At 54.7% G+C, this 14,503-nt stretch overlaps 2 protein-coding genes across 2 annotated transcripts; one reads left to right on the top strand and one right to left on the bottom strand.

Annotated features, from left to right (window-relative positions):
* Window positions 1-907: 907 nt before the first annotated feature.
* On the top strand, window positions 908-9,695 carry CSUI_001861 (eukaryotic translation initiation factor 3 subunit). The gene is made up of 13 exons (XM_068062064.1): window positions 908-1,602; window positions 2,299-2,407; window positions 2,752-2,892; window positions 3,118-3,244; window positions 3,894-3,934; window positions 4,147-4,304; window positions 4,543-4,755; window positions 5,242-5,396; window positions 6,125-6,205; window positions 6,900-7,078; window positions 7,436-7,603; window positions 7,726-7,858; window positions 8,449-9,695. The coding sequence occupies exons 6-13, from the start codon at window positions 4,233-4,235 to the stop codon at window positions 8,591-8,593; spliced, it is 1,146 nt and encodes a 381-aa protein (XP_067925950.1). The 5' UTR covers window positions 908-1,602; window positions 2,299-2,407; window positions 2,752-2,892; window positions 3,118-3,244; window positions 3,894-3,934; window positions 4,147-4,232; the 3' UTR covers window positions 8,594-9,695.
* Window positions 9,696-10,667: 972 nt separating this feature from the next.
* Window positions 10,668-12,979, bottom strand: CSUI_001860 (40s ribosomal protein). The gene is made up of 2 exons (XM_068062063.1): window positions 12,742-12,979; window positions 10,668-11,792 (listed from the first exon to the last, which is right to left on the bottom strand). The coding sequence occupies exon 2, from the start codon at window positions 11,739-11,741 to the stop codon at window positions 10,926-10,928; it is 816 nt and encodes a 271-aa protein (XP_067925949.1). The 5' UTR covers window positions 11,742-11,792; window positions 12,742-12,979; the 3' UTR covers window positions 10,668-10,925.
* Window positions 12,980-14,503: the final 1,524 nt, after the last annotated feature.

Raw genomic sequence — 14,503 nt, 5'->3', positions numbered from 1 at the left:
TGTCGTGTGGGGATGGGGCACGCGTGTGACTGAGCAACGCAGATAAACTCTGTCGGTGACAGGAATTCAGGCCGAGAGGGGAGTGCGGCGGCCACAGTAGAGCAAACGTAGCTGAGGTGGAAGCGGGAGTGGGTGCTACGAAGAGATATAATGGAAGGTGTGTCGCTGTGTATCAGACTTACCTGCAGATATCTCACTCGTAGATGTGATATACTGTGTCCAGCACATCGCGTGCTTTGTAAGTTAGCTTGTACCTGTGCGGAAATGCATGAACGTTGCGTTGTGGGAGGCGAAGGGGATCCTTGGGAGCGGGTTCTGTGGGTCGCGTTTGATGGCGCGCACTCTCTAGGTCCAGACCGCCTTCATCCACAGGCGTATGCGTTCGACGCTATCCCATTCGTGTTGGCTGATGTGGTGCTTGGTGAGATGGCCGTTGTTATGTGGGTCCCTCCCCTGAGCGAGAGTGAGGCGGATGTGAGTGGTAGAGAGCCGCAGGGATTTCCAGCCTCCGAGGTGTCGCCGGAGGGTGTTTCTTTCTTGCTGCAGCTGGGAGGGGAGACAGTTGCAGTCGCGTGCCAGATGTAGACCGGAGTCGGATCGTTCCGCGTGGCAGAAAACACAGGCTCTATGAGAGAACCTGTAAAGGACAGTCGGAGGTGAGCGTAAGGCTAGGCCGTGGAAGCCCTTGAACACGGACCAAAAAGCTATTCTTAGCGTCCAGGAGAGAGCTCAACACCCCCAGCTCCTGGCATGCCGTATTCTGTCCCCGATCGGTCGTGGTTAGATTCCTTGATTTCGTGAAGGCTTCTCATGCATGCATGCGGGGTTTATCCCGGCCGGAGCAAGACTAAGGCACAGGGTGGGGGGAAACGAGAGGCTACGTCGACGGATTCAGGCTCGTTGTTGACGATGGAAAATATTTTCCACTTTTGACTGACTCTTTTTCCTTCTTTGTACACCTGGAGCTTTGAGACAGAGGGGTTTCGTTCCCGGCTCCCTCGCTGACTCCTCTCCGTAGATAACCCCACCCTTGTTTTCCGCGTGACCACGTTGTCAGAACCGGCAACATCTGCTTGTCTGTAGTTACTTTGCAGTCTCAGCTTCGTCGAAGGCCTTCTCTTCAGGTTCATCTTGCTGTCCTACTGCACGTGCTTCGGGATAGCATCCGTCCAGGCGTCGGCTTCTACTGTTTGCTCAAGCCGTCTGAAGAGCCAGTGGGCTAGAGCTTCCATGCTGCGCGACCCCTCGGTTGTTTAACTTCGTCGCGATTTTTCGCATTTGCCAGCCTACCCAGGCCTGAGAGTCACTCACCGTCACGAGTGTAGACTCCGCGCCGTAGTTTCTTAGTAAACCCGAGGAGAGTTTGCTATCATGGAGAGTGTTCCGGAACAGCGGCCTCGTTCTGAGCATGTGTCCCATCCCGAGACACTGTTCGCATGCCAGACCCAGAAAAGTGGCTGGGGTCCGGCGACCTGCGATAAAGAAGTCCGGTCACAGTGCTTGGCAGCCCTGGCCCACCTCCCGTTTGAGCCAAATGTCCGCCCGTCTCTGTTCTCGCATCAGCTCTTCAGAGCGTGCGACTTCACGTTCCACATGATGCAAGTAAGTGCCGTCATCAAGCGTCCTCAGCGGATGACTGTTCTCCAAACTGACGCCTTCGTTTTACTTCACACTGTCAGTGATGGCTGTGGTTTGGGGGATCTGTCGGGGTGAGTTCCGGCATTCGGTCGATTTTCTGCACAGCCCGGTTGGAGAGCAGTGTGCCGTGGACGGGACATCTCCCTTCGGTGGCGGCTGAAGAGCAGATTGGGTTCGCATTTCGGTGGCCAACTGAGAGCCGATGCGTGTGTTTCGTGTGAAGCGGTTGCTTTCCGTTCCGTCGGCAAGCAGTGGAACCGTGAGGTTTTGTAGCCGCCAAGGTTTCGATATTGACGGCAGCTACGGACGAAGTGGCTAAACTGTTTTTTTACAAAATATAAGACTTTAATCATTTCGCTCGTGGCCAGATGCACCACTGATTGACTTCGACGACAAGATAGATTCTGACGATTGAAAAGGAGTGGAGATGCTTTCCGGACAGCGAGAGAGATACGGGTATGGCGAAATTGGAACAGATAGGCTTTTTTTCCTGTTCCAAAGCAGCTTGCGCTTCCCACTTGTCTCCAGTCTTTCCAGTAATTTCTGATTAGATTTCCAGGGTCTTTCTCCAGTCAGCTTGTGATTCAGTGGTGTTCTGTTCCTCCGAGTGAATCTGTCTCAACTCTACCGCCCGGCCACGTTTTCTTTGTCTCCCCGCAGAGGCAGCGCGAGGGCAGAGATCCGCGTGGCCTCGGAGTTGCGTTCGTTGACGAGGAGCAGCAGTTTCAGACTGTGGACAACAGGCCGCTGCTTAAACGTGGAGGAGGAGGTAAGACGGCACATACGTTCGTGGTCCAGCAGTGTTTCCGGAGATGATTGGAAGATTCGATGGTAAAGAGGTTCACTGCAGCATACGCACCCGGGGTTTTCGAGATCGGTGTTGTTTACATAGCAATTGACTCGTCCGTTTTGCGTTTGCCGTAGTTACTGCCCAGATGTCGTATCACATTCGTGCCTGTGACAGCCGTCACGATGTTTGGGAAAGGGGGGGGGGGCGACATGAGGTACGGTCCTGGGCGGAGCAAGCAAACAAGGGAATGTTGCTGCTGTGTAAGCAGACGGACACAACAACAGAACGTGCTTGTTAGACGCACGCTTTTTCTTCAATTACAGGCGGCTGGCTTCACAAGCGTCGTGTGCCGGTGAAGCAGTCCACGGCTGCTTTCAACGAGAAGAACAAGGAAGAAGAGGAGTTGCGACTTGGGAAGAAGGGAAAGAGTGAACAAAAGAAGCAGCAGCTTCAACAGCAGGCAAGTCCGCGGCAAGGCTGACAGCTCGCACGGGTTTGCCTTGGCTTCGGCGTCAACCGCGTCACCGTGCCTGCCTTGACGCGACATTATAAGTTCCTACTGTGGAGCCTCAGACAGGCTTCTGGTCAGGTCGTCTTTCGCTTGTTAGTGGCCAGTCTTCTCGGACGAGGTGGTCCACCGGAAGGGATGTTTGAGGCGACTTGCGGTGAATTTTTGTCTGCTGCCTCAGGCCCGCTTTGCCCGCCTCCATGCCCGCCACAGGGCCTTCAGCGAGTGGTCCATCCAGCCCACGAACGAGTGGACCGTGGAAGCGGAAATACCGCTCTCCCAGCTACACAAGCACGCTGTGGACAGTGGTAAGTTTGTCGTGTTTTCAAGAGCATCCGGCAAGAATGACGGGTCGTTTGCAGGGTATACGCGAAGGATGTGCGCCCATCTTTGGCCCAGGAAGTCTCCATGTTTGATTCAGTTAGCACTAGTCGAGGAGCGGACCCAGTGAAGGGCGAGTTCGCGCCTGGAGCGGCCTGACAATCAGAACGACGCTGGCGGCGACGCGCTGGTGCTGCGCAGGCGCTCCGACCACGTCTCCGCACACCAGAACAAAGTGTAGTTCATTCTTTCATTCGGTCCCTGAGGCTTGTTTTTTAGTTGAGCATCACTCTCTCGGATGACTGGCTGTTAGGAGTTCACTTCCTGCGTCTCCTTGGCGGCGGATCCTTCAAGGCTGCCAGCTGTTCCCTTAGACAAGATTTTTTCAAACTTTTCTGGGGATTTTGCTTGCGTCGCCTTCCTTTTTCTCTGAAGAAAGAATTTCAGCCCCTGAGTTTGTGCTGGAAAGGACTGATATCGGCTGTCTCGGTGCGGCTCAGCGGCTATAGGGATGTGATGCTAGCGCGAGAGCGTGCTAGGAGGGATTGAAATGCAGCGTACCTAAACCCACGTAGCTTCCTGCAGGGACCGAGTCGCTTTTTACTGTGTGTATGCTCCCGTGTTCTTCGGGTGCAGGCAACGCATTAGTCATAGGATACTGTGGCGTCATTTTGCATGTGCATAAGACGCCCTCCTGCCTGTACGCATGGGCCGGTTTTTTTGCATCTGGGTTTTTTCTTCATCTCAATTATGCACCTTGTGGGAAGACACCAAGACACGACGACAGTGAGACCAGTGTCTCAATCCTGTACTGAGATACCGCTGTGCTTCTACGGTTCACGCGAGTAGCGTTGCAACGCGACATCGTGTGTCGGTGAGGCTGTCTCAGGAAAGATCAAAGTGAAGGACTTGGCTTGGCGTGGCGAGCTTCGTACCTACAACAAGCAAGCCGATCGCATCAGTACGAAGCTTCCCATGGCGTTGCAGAACCTATCTTCCAACTTCGACTACTACTGGGTAACAACCCAAGACGATGACCTCATCAAAGTAAGTGAAGGGGTTAACGAAAACTGGCCCTCTTCTACGGCAAGATTCGTAGGTGCGTAATGGCTTCTCAAGAGAGTCTTTCCAGCGCGATATCCAACAAACCTGCGGTGTTGTAGATTTCTCACTGGCCTGAAGAACGACGTTTTGTCCCGACTCGCAGGCCAGTCAACTACCCCGTTTCTGGAGAGAACTGGCCTTTTGACTTTTCCAAGGTGGCTGTCTGACTTGCTTGTATCAGGAGCAGATGCTGAACAGCCCAGAGCCTATCGACGTTGCTGCCACGGACCAGGTCCTCGCATGCCTGATGGCGGCGCCGCAGGGGAAATACTCGTGGCATCTTCATCTGACCAAGGTGGAAGGCAAACTGCTTATAGACAAGGCAAACGGCTCTATCGTCGATCTCCTCACTGTCAACGAAACTGCTATTGAGCCTCCAATGCAAGACGCGGAGGTAATTTGTTAGGCTCTTCTGTGTGTTTGTTGGACGAGTGGAGACAGGAAATAGGGCCGACGCAAGTGGGCTCTTGGGTGTCGTCTTCGTAGCTACCTGAAGTGGCAGCACTGCGCGGGGAGGTGCCCGTCTTTGCCTGAGCCATCCGGTCTGTTGTTACCGTTGGTAGCAAGGACTGCCTCTCAGGTGCCGTTCAACGCAAAAGCGCGTGATGAGATGAGGTTGCGTTCTACGGAGTCGCGAAATAGTCTGCCACGATGTGGTGTTAGGTCGTAGTTTTCTGGTCCTGTCGTGAAGCCCTGTGATCACACGTTTGCACCGTGCTGCAAAGGCATTAGCTTGTTACATGCGCTGTTGCTGAAGACAGTTCGGTTTCTTGGATGTGGTTACCCGTACGGATTGAAGAGACGTGCCACGGAGTGTCTTGTAGTTTCCGTAGGGCAGAGGCGGGGGACAGGTTGTGCGCCGGCTGTCGTTTTCTTGCAGAATCGGCTGAATCGGCCGGCGGCACTGGGGTTTGAGGCGGTGAAGATCAATCAAAACCTTCGACAGCAGCTCCTGGTCAAGAACGAGGAACCGGTGAAGTTCCCCCCACCGCCCTTCGTTGAGCAGGGAGACAACCCTGCTTCTGTGGCTTACAGGTGCTCAGGGAATGTCCGCTGTCTTGGACTGCGTCTCTATTCTCGTCACATAAGCAGAGTTCCCCATTCCTGTGCATACGTTTCTTACCGACCTCGTAACCCTCTTTTACGTCTGCAGTAACTATTGTCTCTAGATAGTGGTTAACCCTTTCTCTCCCTTACCTACAGGGGTGGTCCGTGCTACACCCAAAGAAGCTATGTACTGGGACCGAGTGCTGAGCGTTCATTCACAAGCGGTTTCGTTGCCGTCAAGCCGTGATGGGGAGCTAAGGGCTTTGTACTGGTAACGTCGCTGCTGTGGAGAGCTGGGATGTATGTGCTTTTGAAGTGCGAGCTGTGTGTGTCGTCCACACTGCGTCCGTTGATGTTGCTGCTTGCAGCCGCTGTCTGGCTAAAACTTTTGCACCGCATCGCACAATTCAGGGCCTTTGCGACGTTTGTTTCATGTGCATATGCTGTACTGCTAGTGTAACCTGACCTGGTTCGGTAGTCCACGTCATGCGCCGCAGCGTACGTGAGCCGCGTCAGCCATGTGGTGTCTACGCCTCGTTGGGGGGCCTTTAATCCTCATTCGGACGTGTCTGGCAGTGCTGGGTGAGTACCCTTCAGGCCGTTTCAACCAGTATCTTCATGTGTGTTTGGCGGGAAAGAAGCTTAGACTACTAGCTCGTTCACTTGGATCGGTTATGAACAATGCATCCGCTATCTTGTTCTTTTTTCCTTGTCAGGTACCGTATGTTCACTATCCCTCCAAGAAGCGCGGGATCGGGTGGTGGCAAGTTCCGACAGCCTATCAACATTATTACGAGGTACGACGATTCGGCTGACGTTTGGGGGATTGTGTTGCTGTCACGTGCGGCGAACGAGTGCTCCGTAAGCGAGGTTTCTACTGCCGGTTGTATCTGTGGGCGCTCTTAAATTGGACGTCGCACTCCGACGCCGTTCCATAATGGTGCCTCTGTGCGTCCCAGACTCGGGGGACAGCTCATGCAAGGCCGTAGCCTCACTTGAATGTAGCGTGTCGAATCAGCCGTTCGTGTGCCATGAAGAAGCTGTTTCAAAGGATCGGAGAAACCTGCTCTGCAGTGGATTTCTCAGCCGCTGATGCGGCCCGTAGTATTCTTTGCGTGAACAGTAGATTGTTTTTTTGGGAAGGACCAACTGTTGCATTCATGACGTTCAACATGCTGAAGGAAGTGACTGTCGGACAGAGCCTTCAGAGGACAACAACGGAAGAAGCTGTTTGCGCGTTCTCCAGTTGGTGTAGAGGAGACCTTTTGTCCTGAGATGGCTTTGTTCGGACGCCACTTATGGGGGAGGATCGGCGGATCAGGTGTACGCCTCTCGCGACTTCGTTATTCCTGAGGGATGAAGCCCTGCGGCAGGGCGGCCTTTGCGAGGTGCGGGCGCTGACGCTGTCTACGCCGGCACGTCGTCGCTACCCTTCCCATGATTGTGTTGGCAGAAGTCTCGAGTTCATGTTCCCGTATGCTTTCCTTTCAGAACTGAGGTGAACGCCAAGCTGCCCCAGCCTGTGGGGGGACCGGCACCGCAGCCTAGCGCCAGTATGGAGGGGACGTCTACAGGCCATAGCAAGAGAGACAAGGAGGAAAATGACCCTTTTGGAAAAGACGGCGGTGGCTATGTGTATATCTGCTCTCTCAACGAATACGATATCAAAGGTAACGTGACAAGTCATGTTGGTGTGATACTTTGCAGGCCGTGTTTCTGCGACAGTCCTTCCAGTTGGGGGAGCTCAAAGGTTTTCTTCTCCGCTGATATTCACTGATGTCTTCTTCGCCTCTTCGCGGTGTCTCTGTCCGCGGGTTTCGACAAAGAAACCGCTCGGCAGCAGGGCGGTGTCACGAATGCTGAGAGTCCTTCTTCGAGAGGAAAAAGAATACGGCCCTTTTCAGACGTGTTGATTGTTTCCGCGGCCTCGGTCTTGGCCAGACAGTCGGACTGGCTCGCGGGTGATACACAGACACTGGTGTACCCTCTGATCTTCGAAATCTCGAGAGTGATATGGCTGTGCGCAGGGCAGCGCAACTGGCGCATACAGATGGAGACGCAAAGAGGCGCATTGCTGGCGACAGAAGTTCGGAACAACGCATCCAAACTGAAGAAGTTTGTCGCGTCTGCGTTAATGGCGGGGTGCGATGATTTGAAGTTAGGCTTCGTATCGAGAAAGACCAACAGTGATAACGGTGAGTGCGCCAGATCCACAGGCAAGGGCAAAACGGGTGTTTGTTCTGCGTTCGCTACTGAATATGTGGCTTTGTTCATAAAACACTTGCTACTTGTGTGCGGTGCCTGCCTTTCTTACCAGAGCATCACGTGGTGCTGAGTGTGCAGTCGTACCAGACCCGCGACCTCGGTCTCCAGATTGGCTTGAAGCCGGACAACGCGTGGGGCATCGTGCGCGCCATCGTCGATATGGTTATGGAAAAGCCGGATGGCCGGTAAGCGACGTCCTCCGTCATCATCACATTCCGGGGACTGCGAACGGTGTTGGCTGCCTTTGGCCCTGCTGGCGTACGAGAATCTGATCTTGTCTGTGCTGGTTCATGTGCGGGGGAAACCCTGCTGGTAGACAGTCTTTTGATGGATCGTCCCCAAGCGGGCCTCTGATTGAAAGTGTCACTCGCCAGCACGGGAGATTCTGTGAGCGAACTTCGACTGTCATTGTTAGGACATTAGGTGGATGGTTCCCGCTATCTGTGGGAGTGGTCCAGCCATATGCGGCAGCATATGTAGGGGGAGGTGGGCGGTGTAGACGTTGTTGGCTTAGCTAAGCTGATCGGTACCGAGAGTGCAATTCCAACAATCTGCGTTTTTAGCTCCAGAAAATCTGTTCTCCCCCCGTTGTCACCAGGACCACGGGGTCGTGTGGGGTGTTGAAGAAGGAAAAATGAGTGTAAGCAATTCGTACAGACGTGCGCGTGTCGTGAGGCGAACAGACTTTAGTCGGGTCAAAATCATGTGGCTTTCTTGCTGATCGGAACCAGCTTGCAGCGACTCGTCGTTCGTCCTTTCTCACTTTGCTTTGTAGGTACGTTTTGTTGAAGGACCCGACCAAGCCTGTGATGCGCCTTTATTCTCGGCCGGAGGATGAGGATGAGGACGGAGAAGAGGAGGAAAGAAGGCCGGACGGCGGAGACCAAGCCGCTGAAGGTGCCAGGAACGAGGAAGACTAGCATTCGGGGAGTGCAACGGAACAAAGTGCTGGGAACGCGTCGGGCGTTTGCAGACTTCCAAGCGCAAGAAATTCATTCGTGACAGTCCGCGGTTTAGATCTTTTGTTTTCTCGCTGTGGAGTGGCGTTTCAGCTCGTCCAGAGAACATTTCTCAAGACGACTAGCTGCGGCATCCATAAAGCTCACTGTAAGATTGACAGAAGCGGAAGGGTTGACGACCGTCTCGTGTCAGAGATCTGGAATAGGGAAGTCTCAGTGTGGATGCTCAATGATGCCACCTGTGGTCTCTCACGTGCATGTGCTCCGAGCACTGTTTGTGTGAAGCTTCGGTGTATGCTGACGACCTCAGTGCGAGCACCCGCATAAGACAGCCAAGAAAAAGTTTCTCGTGAATGGTTGAGGCAGCCAAACACAGAGAGACCGCAGTCACTCTCTTTCAGCTTTGGGGTAACAGGGTTAGCAAAGTGTGCGCGCCCGCGACTGACCCTTCTGATGTGGCGCCAGCGAAGCCAGCTTCTGGTGGCTCGCGCAGAAATCGGGCGGCAGCTGTGCGGATGCACCTCGCTTGACCGTGGACGGGTCCCGTTCAGTCCGTGGAAGTCCAAGTCTGAGTGAGTTTCCGACAGGACCAGCTAAGAAACAGTGGCCTCTTGAAGAGGGTGTTCTTTCGGTGGAATTGTCGGTGTCTAGGGTGGTTTGCTGTTGGCGTGATGGAGAGACACACGCACTGAGTGCAGGGGCGGGCCTGATATGGAATCAGCCGAATGGCCACCGAACAGGATGAACGCAGCTCCGCTAGTGTCTTTTCGGAAAGGTGCTATACCCATAGAGTGATTGAAACCGCGTGTCTGCGGACGCGAAAGACGTGCGCCGGTAGCTATGGCTGCAAGATAGTGTGCTACGGGGGTGTCTAAACTGCAGCGGGCCGGCTGATCGTACTTGCGAGGCGCGCATGGGCTGAGGCAACTTTTAGAATCCTAAGTTTATGCTGGGACAGACCGACCACGAGAAGCTAAGATGCCGGCGGAGAACTGCAGGATGGTGTTTTTCGGCTGTGCACATTCAATGTCGTGTCGATGCTGTCCTTCGGTCTTTACTGCACAGCTGGTTGTGTTCTGAGTCTGACTGTCGACATGCTTTCTCTGACACGCGCCCGAGCACGTAAACGGAAATGCACATGCCGCGTGCCACTTTGCACCGCGCCCGGTAGTTCCTCGGCTGTTCTGAACTTGCGTGGCACGGGCGTCGGCCTCGGACTACCGCGCGTCGTCACCGACATCGGGGAACCCAGCTTTCTTTTCGAATGAAATGTCGCTTGTGTTACACATACTCGAAGAAACCCTCGCAGCCCCAGAAAGGGCGTGTCTTCGTAGTGGTCCTGCAGGGGTCGGCACCCGCCTGAACGGTGGAAGTGGAGCTCTTCCACCAACAAATCTATCAGGTGACGACCGTGGCGTACCGCTTCAGTCTTGTCGATGTAGCCTTGGAGTCCACGGGGGGAAGCAACTTCGCGTCGCCTCGCACACATGTATATCCATCACAAGTTTTTTTTCGTCTCAGATGTTCATGCCTCCACTTCCGCTCCGTAGGAGACTATCTAGTGGGATTCGCGGACCTCAGGCTTCCCGGGATGCTCACTGGTGTGGGCTGCAACACTCCGCCCGGACATTTCAAGTTCCGACCGTGCCGTCACAAATCCGAGCCGTAGCCGACCGGTCCCAGCGTCGGGGCGTCCAAGGTAGCAGCTAAAACGCAACCATTCACTACGGCAATAGTGAAACCAAAATTTTAGACGATGCGTGAAACGCATAAGCCTGATGCGACAGCTGTGCAGTGGAGCTTGCGGTCGACTGAAAAGCAAGAAATCCATGAGAGGTTTCCGATACGGCCATCTGGGGCGCTACCGAACCGACACGTTAGAAACAAACCCCCGGTCGGCGTTCAAGGTTCAGCCTACGTTGTTATAATTGACGAATTGATGCGGACAAAACTCGGCTTCGTGATGCAAAAAGCCTTCGTGTCCGTGCAGAACAACAGTTGACGACCAGAAATCAGCATCTAGACATGGTAAGTTGGTGGCTGTCTCACCCAGAACCCCCAGGGTCTTGCTCTCTCCGAGGCAGTCGAGAGCTATCAAACACAATCTGTTCACCGGACCTGGTATACAGATTCTCTCTGTCCGACAGCTCAGCTCGGGCTGTCGGACAGAACCCGTACACCAAGTCCGGTGAACGGGCCCAGCCTGACCGGCAGAGCTCCCACGGGCACCCACGTCGGTTCTAGCAATTCAGAACTGACACAACTCTAGACTACGCACCACCACCGACTTCGCCTACTTTCCGCCCTTCTTCTTGTCAGCAGTGCCCGCCGCCTTCGCGTCTGTTTTCTTAACGTCTTTGGTGGGCTGAGTCGCCTTGGGCGCCGCCGTCTTGGGAACACCTGCAGCGGCAGCAGCTTGGGCCTTCTTCTTGGCGACCACCTCAGCTCTCTTCTTCCTCAAGTCGTGCTTGTACGCAGACAGGAGCTCTTTGTACGCCTGCGCCTCCTCGCGGCTCTTCTGCACGCTGTGGCGCTGTCTGGACAGGTATGCGCGCTTGCGCTGCAACCGACTCTTGGTAATGAGCCGTTGAATCTTAGGAGCCTTGGTCTTTTTCTTGCCTTCGATCTGGCGGCGAACAACGTACTTGCGGACGTCCTGGTCCTTGGATAAGTTGAACAGCTTGCGAATGTGGTTGGCGCGCTTCGGGCCAAGGCGCCGAGGTCGCTCTCCGTCCGTCAGGCCGGGAATTGTTTCGGGACCCTTCTTCACCAAAACAAGATTCAGCACCGCGAGGTCCGGCCCCACAATGGAACCACGCACGCTCTTGCGCTTCCTCTCACCCGTGCGGCGCTGGCGGTAGCATTTCATGCCCTTGCGAAAGAGCAGGCGGACACGGTGGTTAACCAAGACACCTTGCATCATGGGGAATCCCTGCTTGTCGTTACCCCCAGAGATGCGGAAGACATAGCCCTTGAACTCATCGCCGATGCTGTCGCCAGCGACTTCGGCACCCATCCGCTTCTCGAAAAAAGGCAGCAGTTTCTTCTCATCGTCCACCTCCACGGTCTTCTGGAGGCCCGCCTGGGGATTCGCCAAGTTCAGCTTCATCGTGAAAGCGAAACGAAAAAGACGACAGCAAAGAGACAGCACCACAAGCTGCTGCACGCACACACGCACACAGCGAAGAGAGTTTTGTCGGTCCGACCGCCCCGGGCTGGGACCCACGCGACAGCTGTTAATCGTCCCTCTACTGCGAGCACCCGATGTGCTGTAGTGCTTACTGGCTGGGGATTCTGTCCTGCATTCCCATACGCCTTGTATTGTGCTTGAGGGTGCACATACAGATACAGCTTTGCAGTGTGCACGTGACACGAAAACAGGTCAGCGTTTTCTTTAGGTGGCAAGAAGTCTGGGCTCTGCGACTGCACTATACAGGAGAAAGGACGCGCTGACAATAGCTACGAGGCGGCACCTAGCACGTCGCACAGCACGGAAAGCCCATCCTGTTGCGGGTGGTCTCGGCACCTCGCTTCGATAACCGAGCCTTCTACCATAAACGTCCCAAGGCGGGAAATTCCCCATCTGCCACGAATCCGAAGGAGGTTTCTCCAGAATGAACATCCAACAGCGGCTCATCAGCCGAGCGCACTGAATGTTTCTCGCCAACTGGGCAGATCCCTCCTACGGTACATGCGACTTCGCAAAGCCCCACTCCTGCCGTCCGTGACGTAGATTTCCGTGTGTTAGCTACTGTACATAGGCGGCACCCCATGCGCAGCAGACATCCATGATACTCCGCGACAAAGAGCTCCGCGCAGGAGACCAAGAAAAGCTGGTAAGCTCTAGTGATCCGAGAACCATCGCCGACAGTACACCTGGGATAAGCACTTGACCACCTTTCCGACAGCCCACATGGAACGAGATCTCTTCCCATGAAAACGAAGTACCTTCGAGAAGCTGTCTCGTGAAGCCGTCTCGACCGTCGGTCCAAACAAACACCAAGATTTTTCCCTTCACTAAGCCGGTGAGAACGCAACTCTGCCGCCAATCGTGAATGTGAAAAACGCTCAGTGGTCTTCAGTACGCAAGTAATGGGAAAGAGACTTACAGAGGCGAACAGAAGAGCAGGAGAGCGAAGCTAACACTTCCACTTCTTCATGTTTCTCTGAGAAGACCATTAAGCCCCGAGAAAAACGCTCCTCCTCTTCATCATGCTGCCCCTGTCCGCCCCCAGTTGGCATCCCCCTCCACGCTCCACCTTCACAGCGTTCCAGCCCACACCCTCTAAAGTAACCACGGAATAGAGATGAATGGGTCGGCATGCTGCCCCACGCCTGGCCAGCCATTCGCAATCGAGAACAGAAATCGTCTTGTCTACGGAACACTCCGTCCCGCTGCAGTGGCGGAATGGAAATTGTGGTTGAGCGGCGACGCTGTCTTCGAAAAAAAACAACGGTGCCCATATGAGATGCCATGATTCACCTAGCTTCGCATCTTGCATGCCGAGATTCGAGAACCTGCTCACCGCTGCTAAACTCTCCAACACAACACTCTTCTGCGTAACGACCTGTCACCCGTGAGGTTACTACGCATGGGGGGCGCCTCCAACTGGCAGAGCAGACTTTGCTGTAGAGTTTCTCTCACAGTTCCTCGTTACTCGCAACGTTCACGGACTTCTTGGGCAACCTCTGTGTCACGTGCCCGGATGGGAACCCGGGGTAAACGAGCGCCCAACACGGTCAGCAGCAACTGCGATCCTCTCGTAGCCCGTGAGTGCTGCGGAGAGACACGGGTGATGTTTGTCTCTCTAACCGGGAGTGCCCAGAACAACAGTGTAACGGCTGTCCCAAGTTCGTACTTAGTTTGTCGATCAACAGCGGCGCACGGGGCACCGGTAGTCGGAGGGGACGCAGCGTAGCCCTCTGACGGGTGGTACATAACCCAGTATTCCTTTGTGCCGTAAGGCCACCGAGGCACGTGCGACTGCACAGAATCCTAACGCAGCCGTTGCACTACCGCCCCGTCTACGCTGCTGCGTCCTCGCCAGCGCTAGCACGCTTCAGCAGCTCCATATTCACGGCTGCTGGCATGTCACCGTTTAGTACGCTTCCATGGCTCCTCCAGCTCGACCTCGCTCCACTTTAGTAGGAACTGGCGGTCGGTTGTCCCGGCTCGCCTCTTCCGCTAAGCTCTGTCCATTCCACTAAAAATCGGCGATCGGCTGTCCCATCGCCCGTCTTCCTTGTGGGTGATTGGAGCGCTTCGATGGAATACAGGGTGCACATGCGGCTTGTTCTTGCGTCAGCGGAAATGCAGTGGAGGCAAACTGAGGCACACACAGTCGCTAGGACGATGCAGGACCGTAGAATCGCTACACCTGATGCTTATCTGTCAGAGGCGTGTACCATTCCATCAATGCTTCAATCTTTCACGGTCTGGGGCCAGTCCGTCGTTAAAGAGCACGAGCCCCCAAACCACGCAGAACCTGGGTGAATTCGCACTTCCCGATATCCACATGCAGTTGATAACGGCGCAGCCTATCCAGCACCTCTCTGAGGTGCTTCTCGTGTCCCTCAGCTGACTTACTATAAACACTAGAATGCCATTCAAGCGTACCACGATTTTCTTGCCAAAGTCACCGAGAACTCCACGCAGAACAGAGACGAAAACACTAGGCGCGGCGGCAACGCCGCACGGCATCACGGTCCAGTGATACAGACCAAACCGGGTGCTGAAGGCTGTCTTCAGCTTTTCTTCCTCTCTGGTGCCATGTGATGGTATCCCGAGCGCAGATCGATCTTCGGGAACATAGCTCCTGCCAGCACACTCGGTAAGTCGTCCAGCCTAGGAATGGGGTACCTGTTCTTTAT

The sequence above is a fragment of the Cystoisospora suis genome (genome assembly GCF_002600585.1).
Source record: "Cystoisospora suis strain Wien I chromosome Unknown contig_751, whole genome shotgun sequence".
Taxonomy (NCBI): Eukaryota; Apicomplexa; class Conoidasida; order Eucoccidiorida; family Sarcocystidae; genus Cystoisospora; species Cystoisospora suis.
Note: the sequence above shows the minus strand (reverse complement) of the source record. Positions and strands in the feature narration are given on the sequence as shown.

Bases quoted from the DNA above. Each gene is read 5' to 3' on its own strand.
- CSUI_001861 (XM_068062064.1), top strand. From the start codon at position 4,233: ATGGCGTTGCAGAACCTATCTTCCAACTTCGACTACTACTGGGTAACA. The intron at 5,397-6,124 runs GTGCTCAGGGAA...TTTCCTTGTCAG, and splicing joins CCTGCTTCTGTGGCTTACAG to GTACCGTATGTTCACTATCC. The intron at 7,079-7,435 runs GTAACGTGACAA...GGCTGTGCGCAG, and splicing joins CAACGAATACGATATCAAAG to GGCAGCGCAACTGGCGCATA.
- CSUI_001860 (XM_068062063.1), bottom strand. From the start codon at position 11,741: ATGAAGCTGAACTTGGCGAATCCCCAGGCGGGCCTCCAGAAGACCGTG.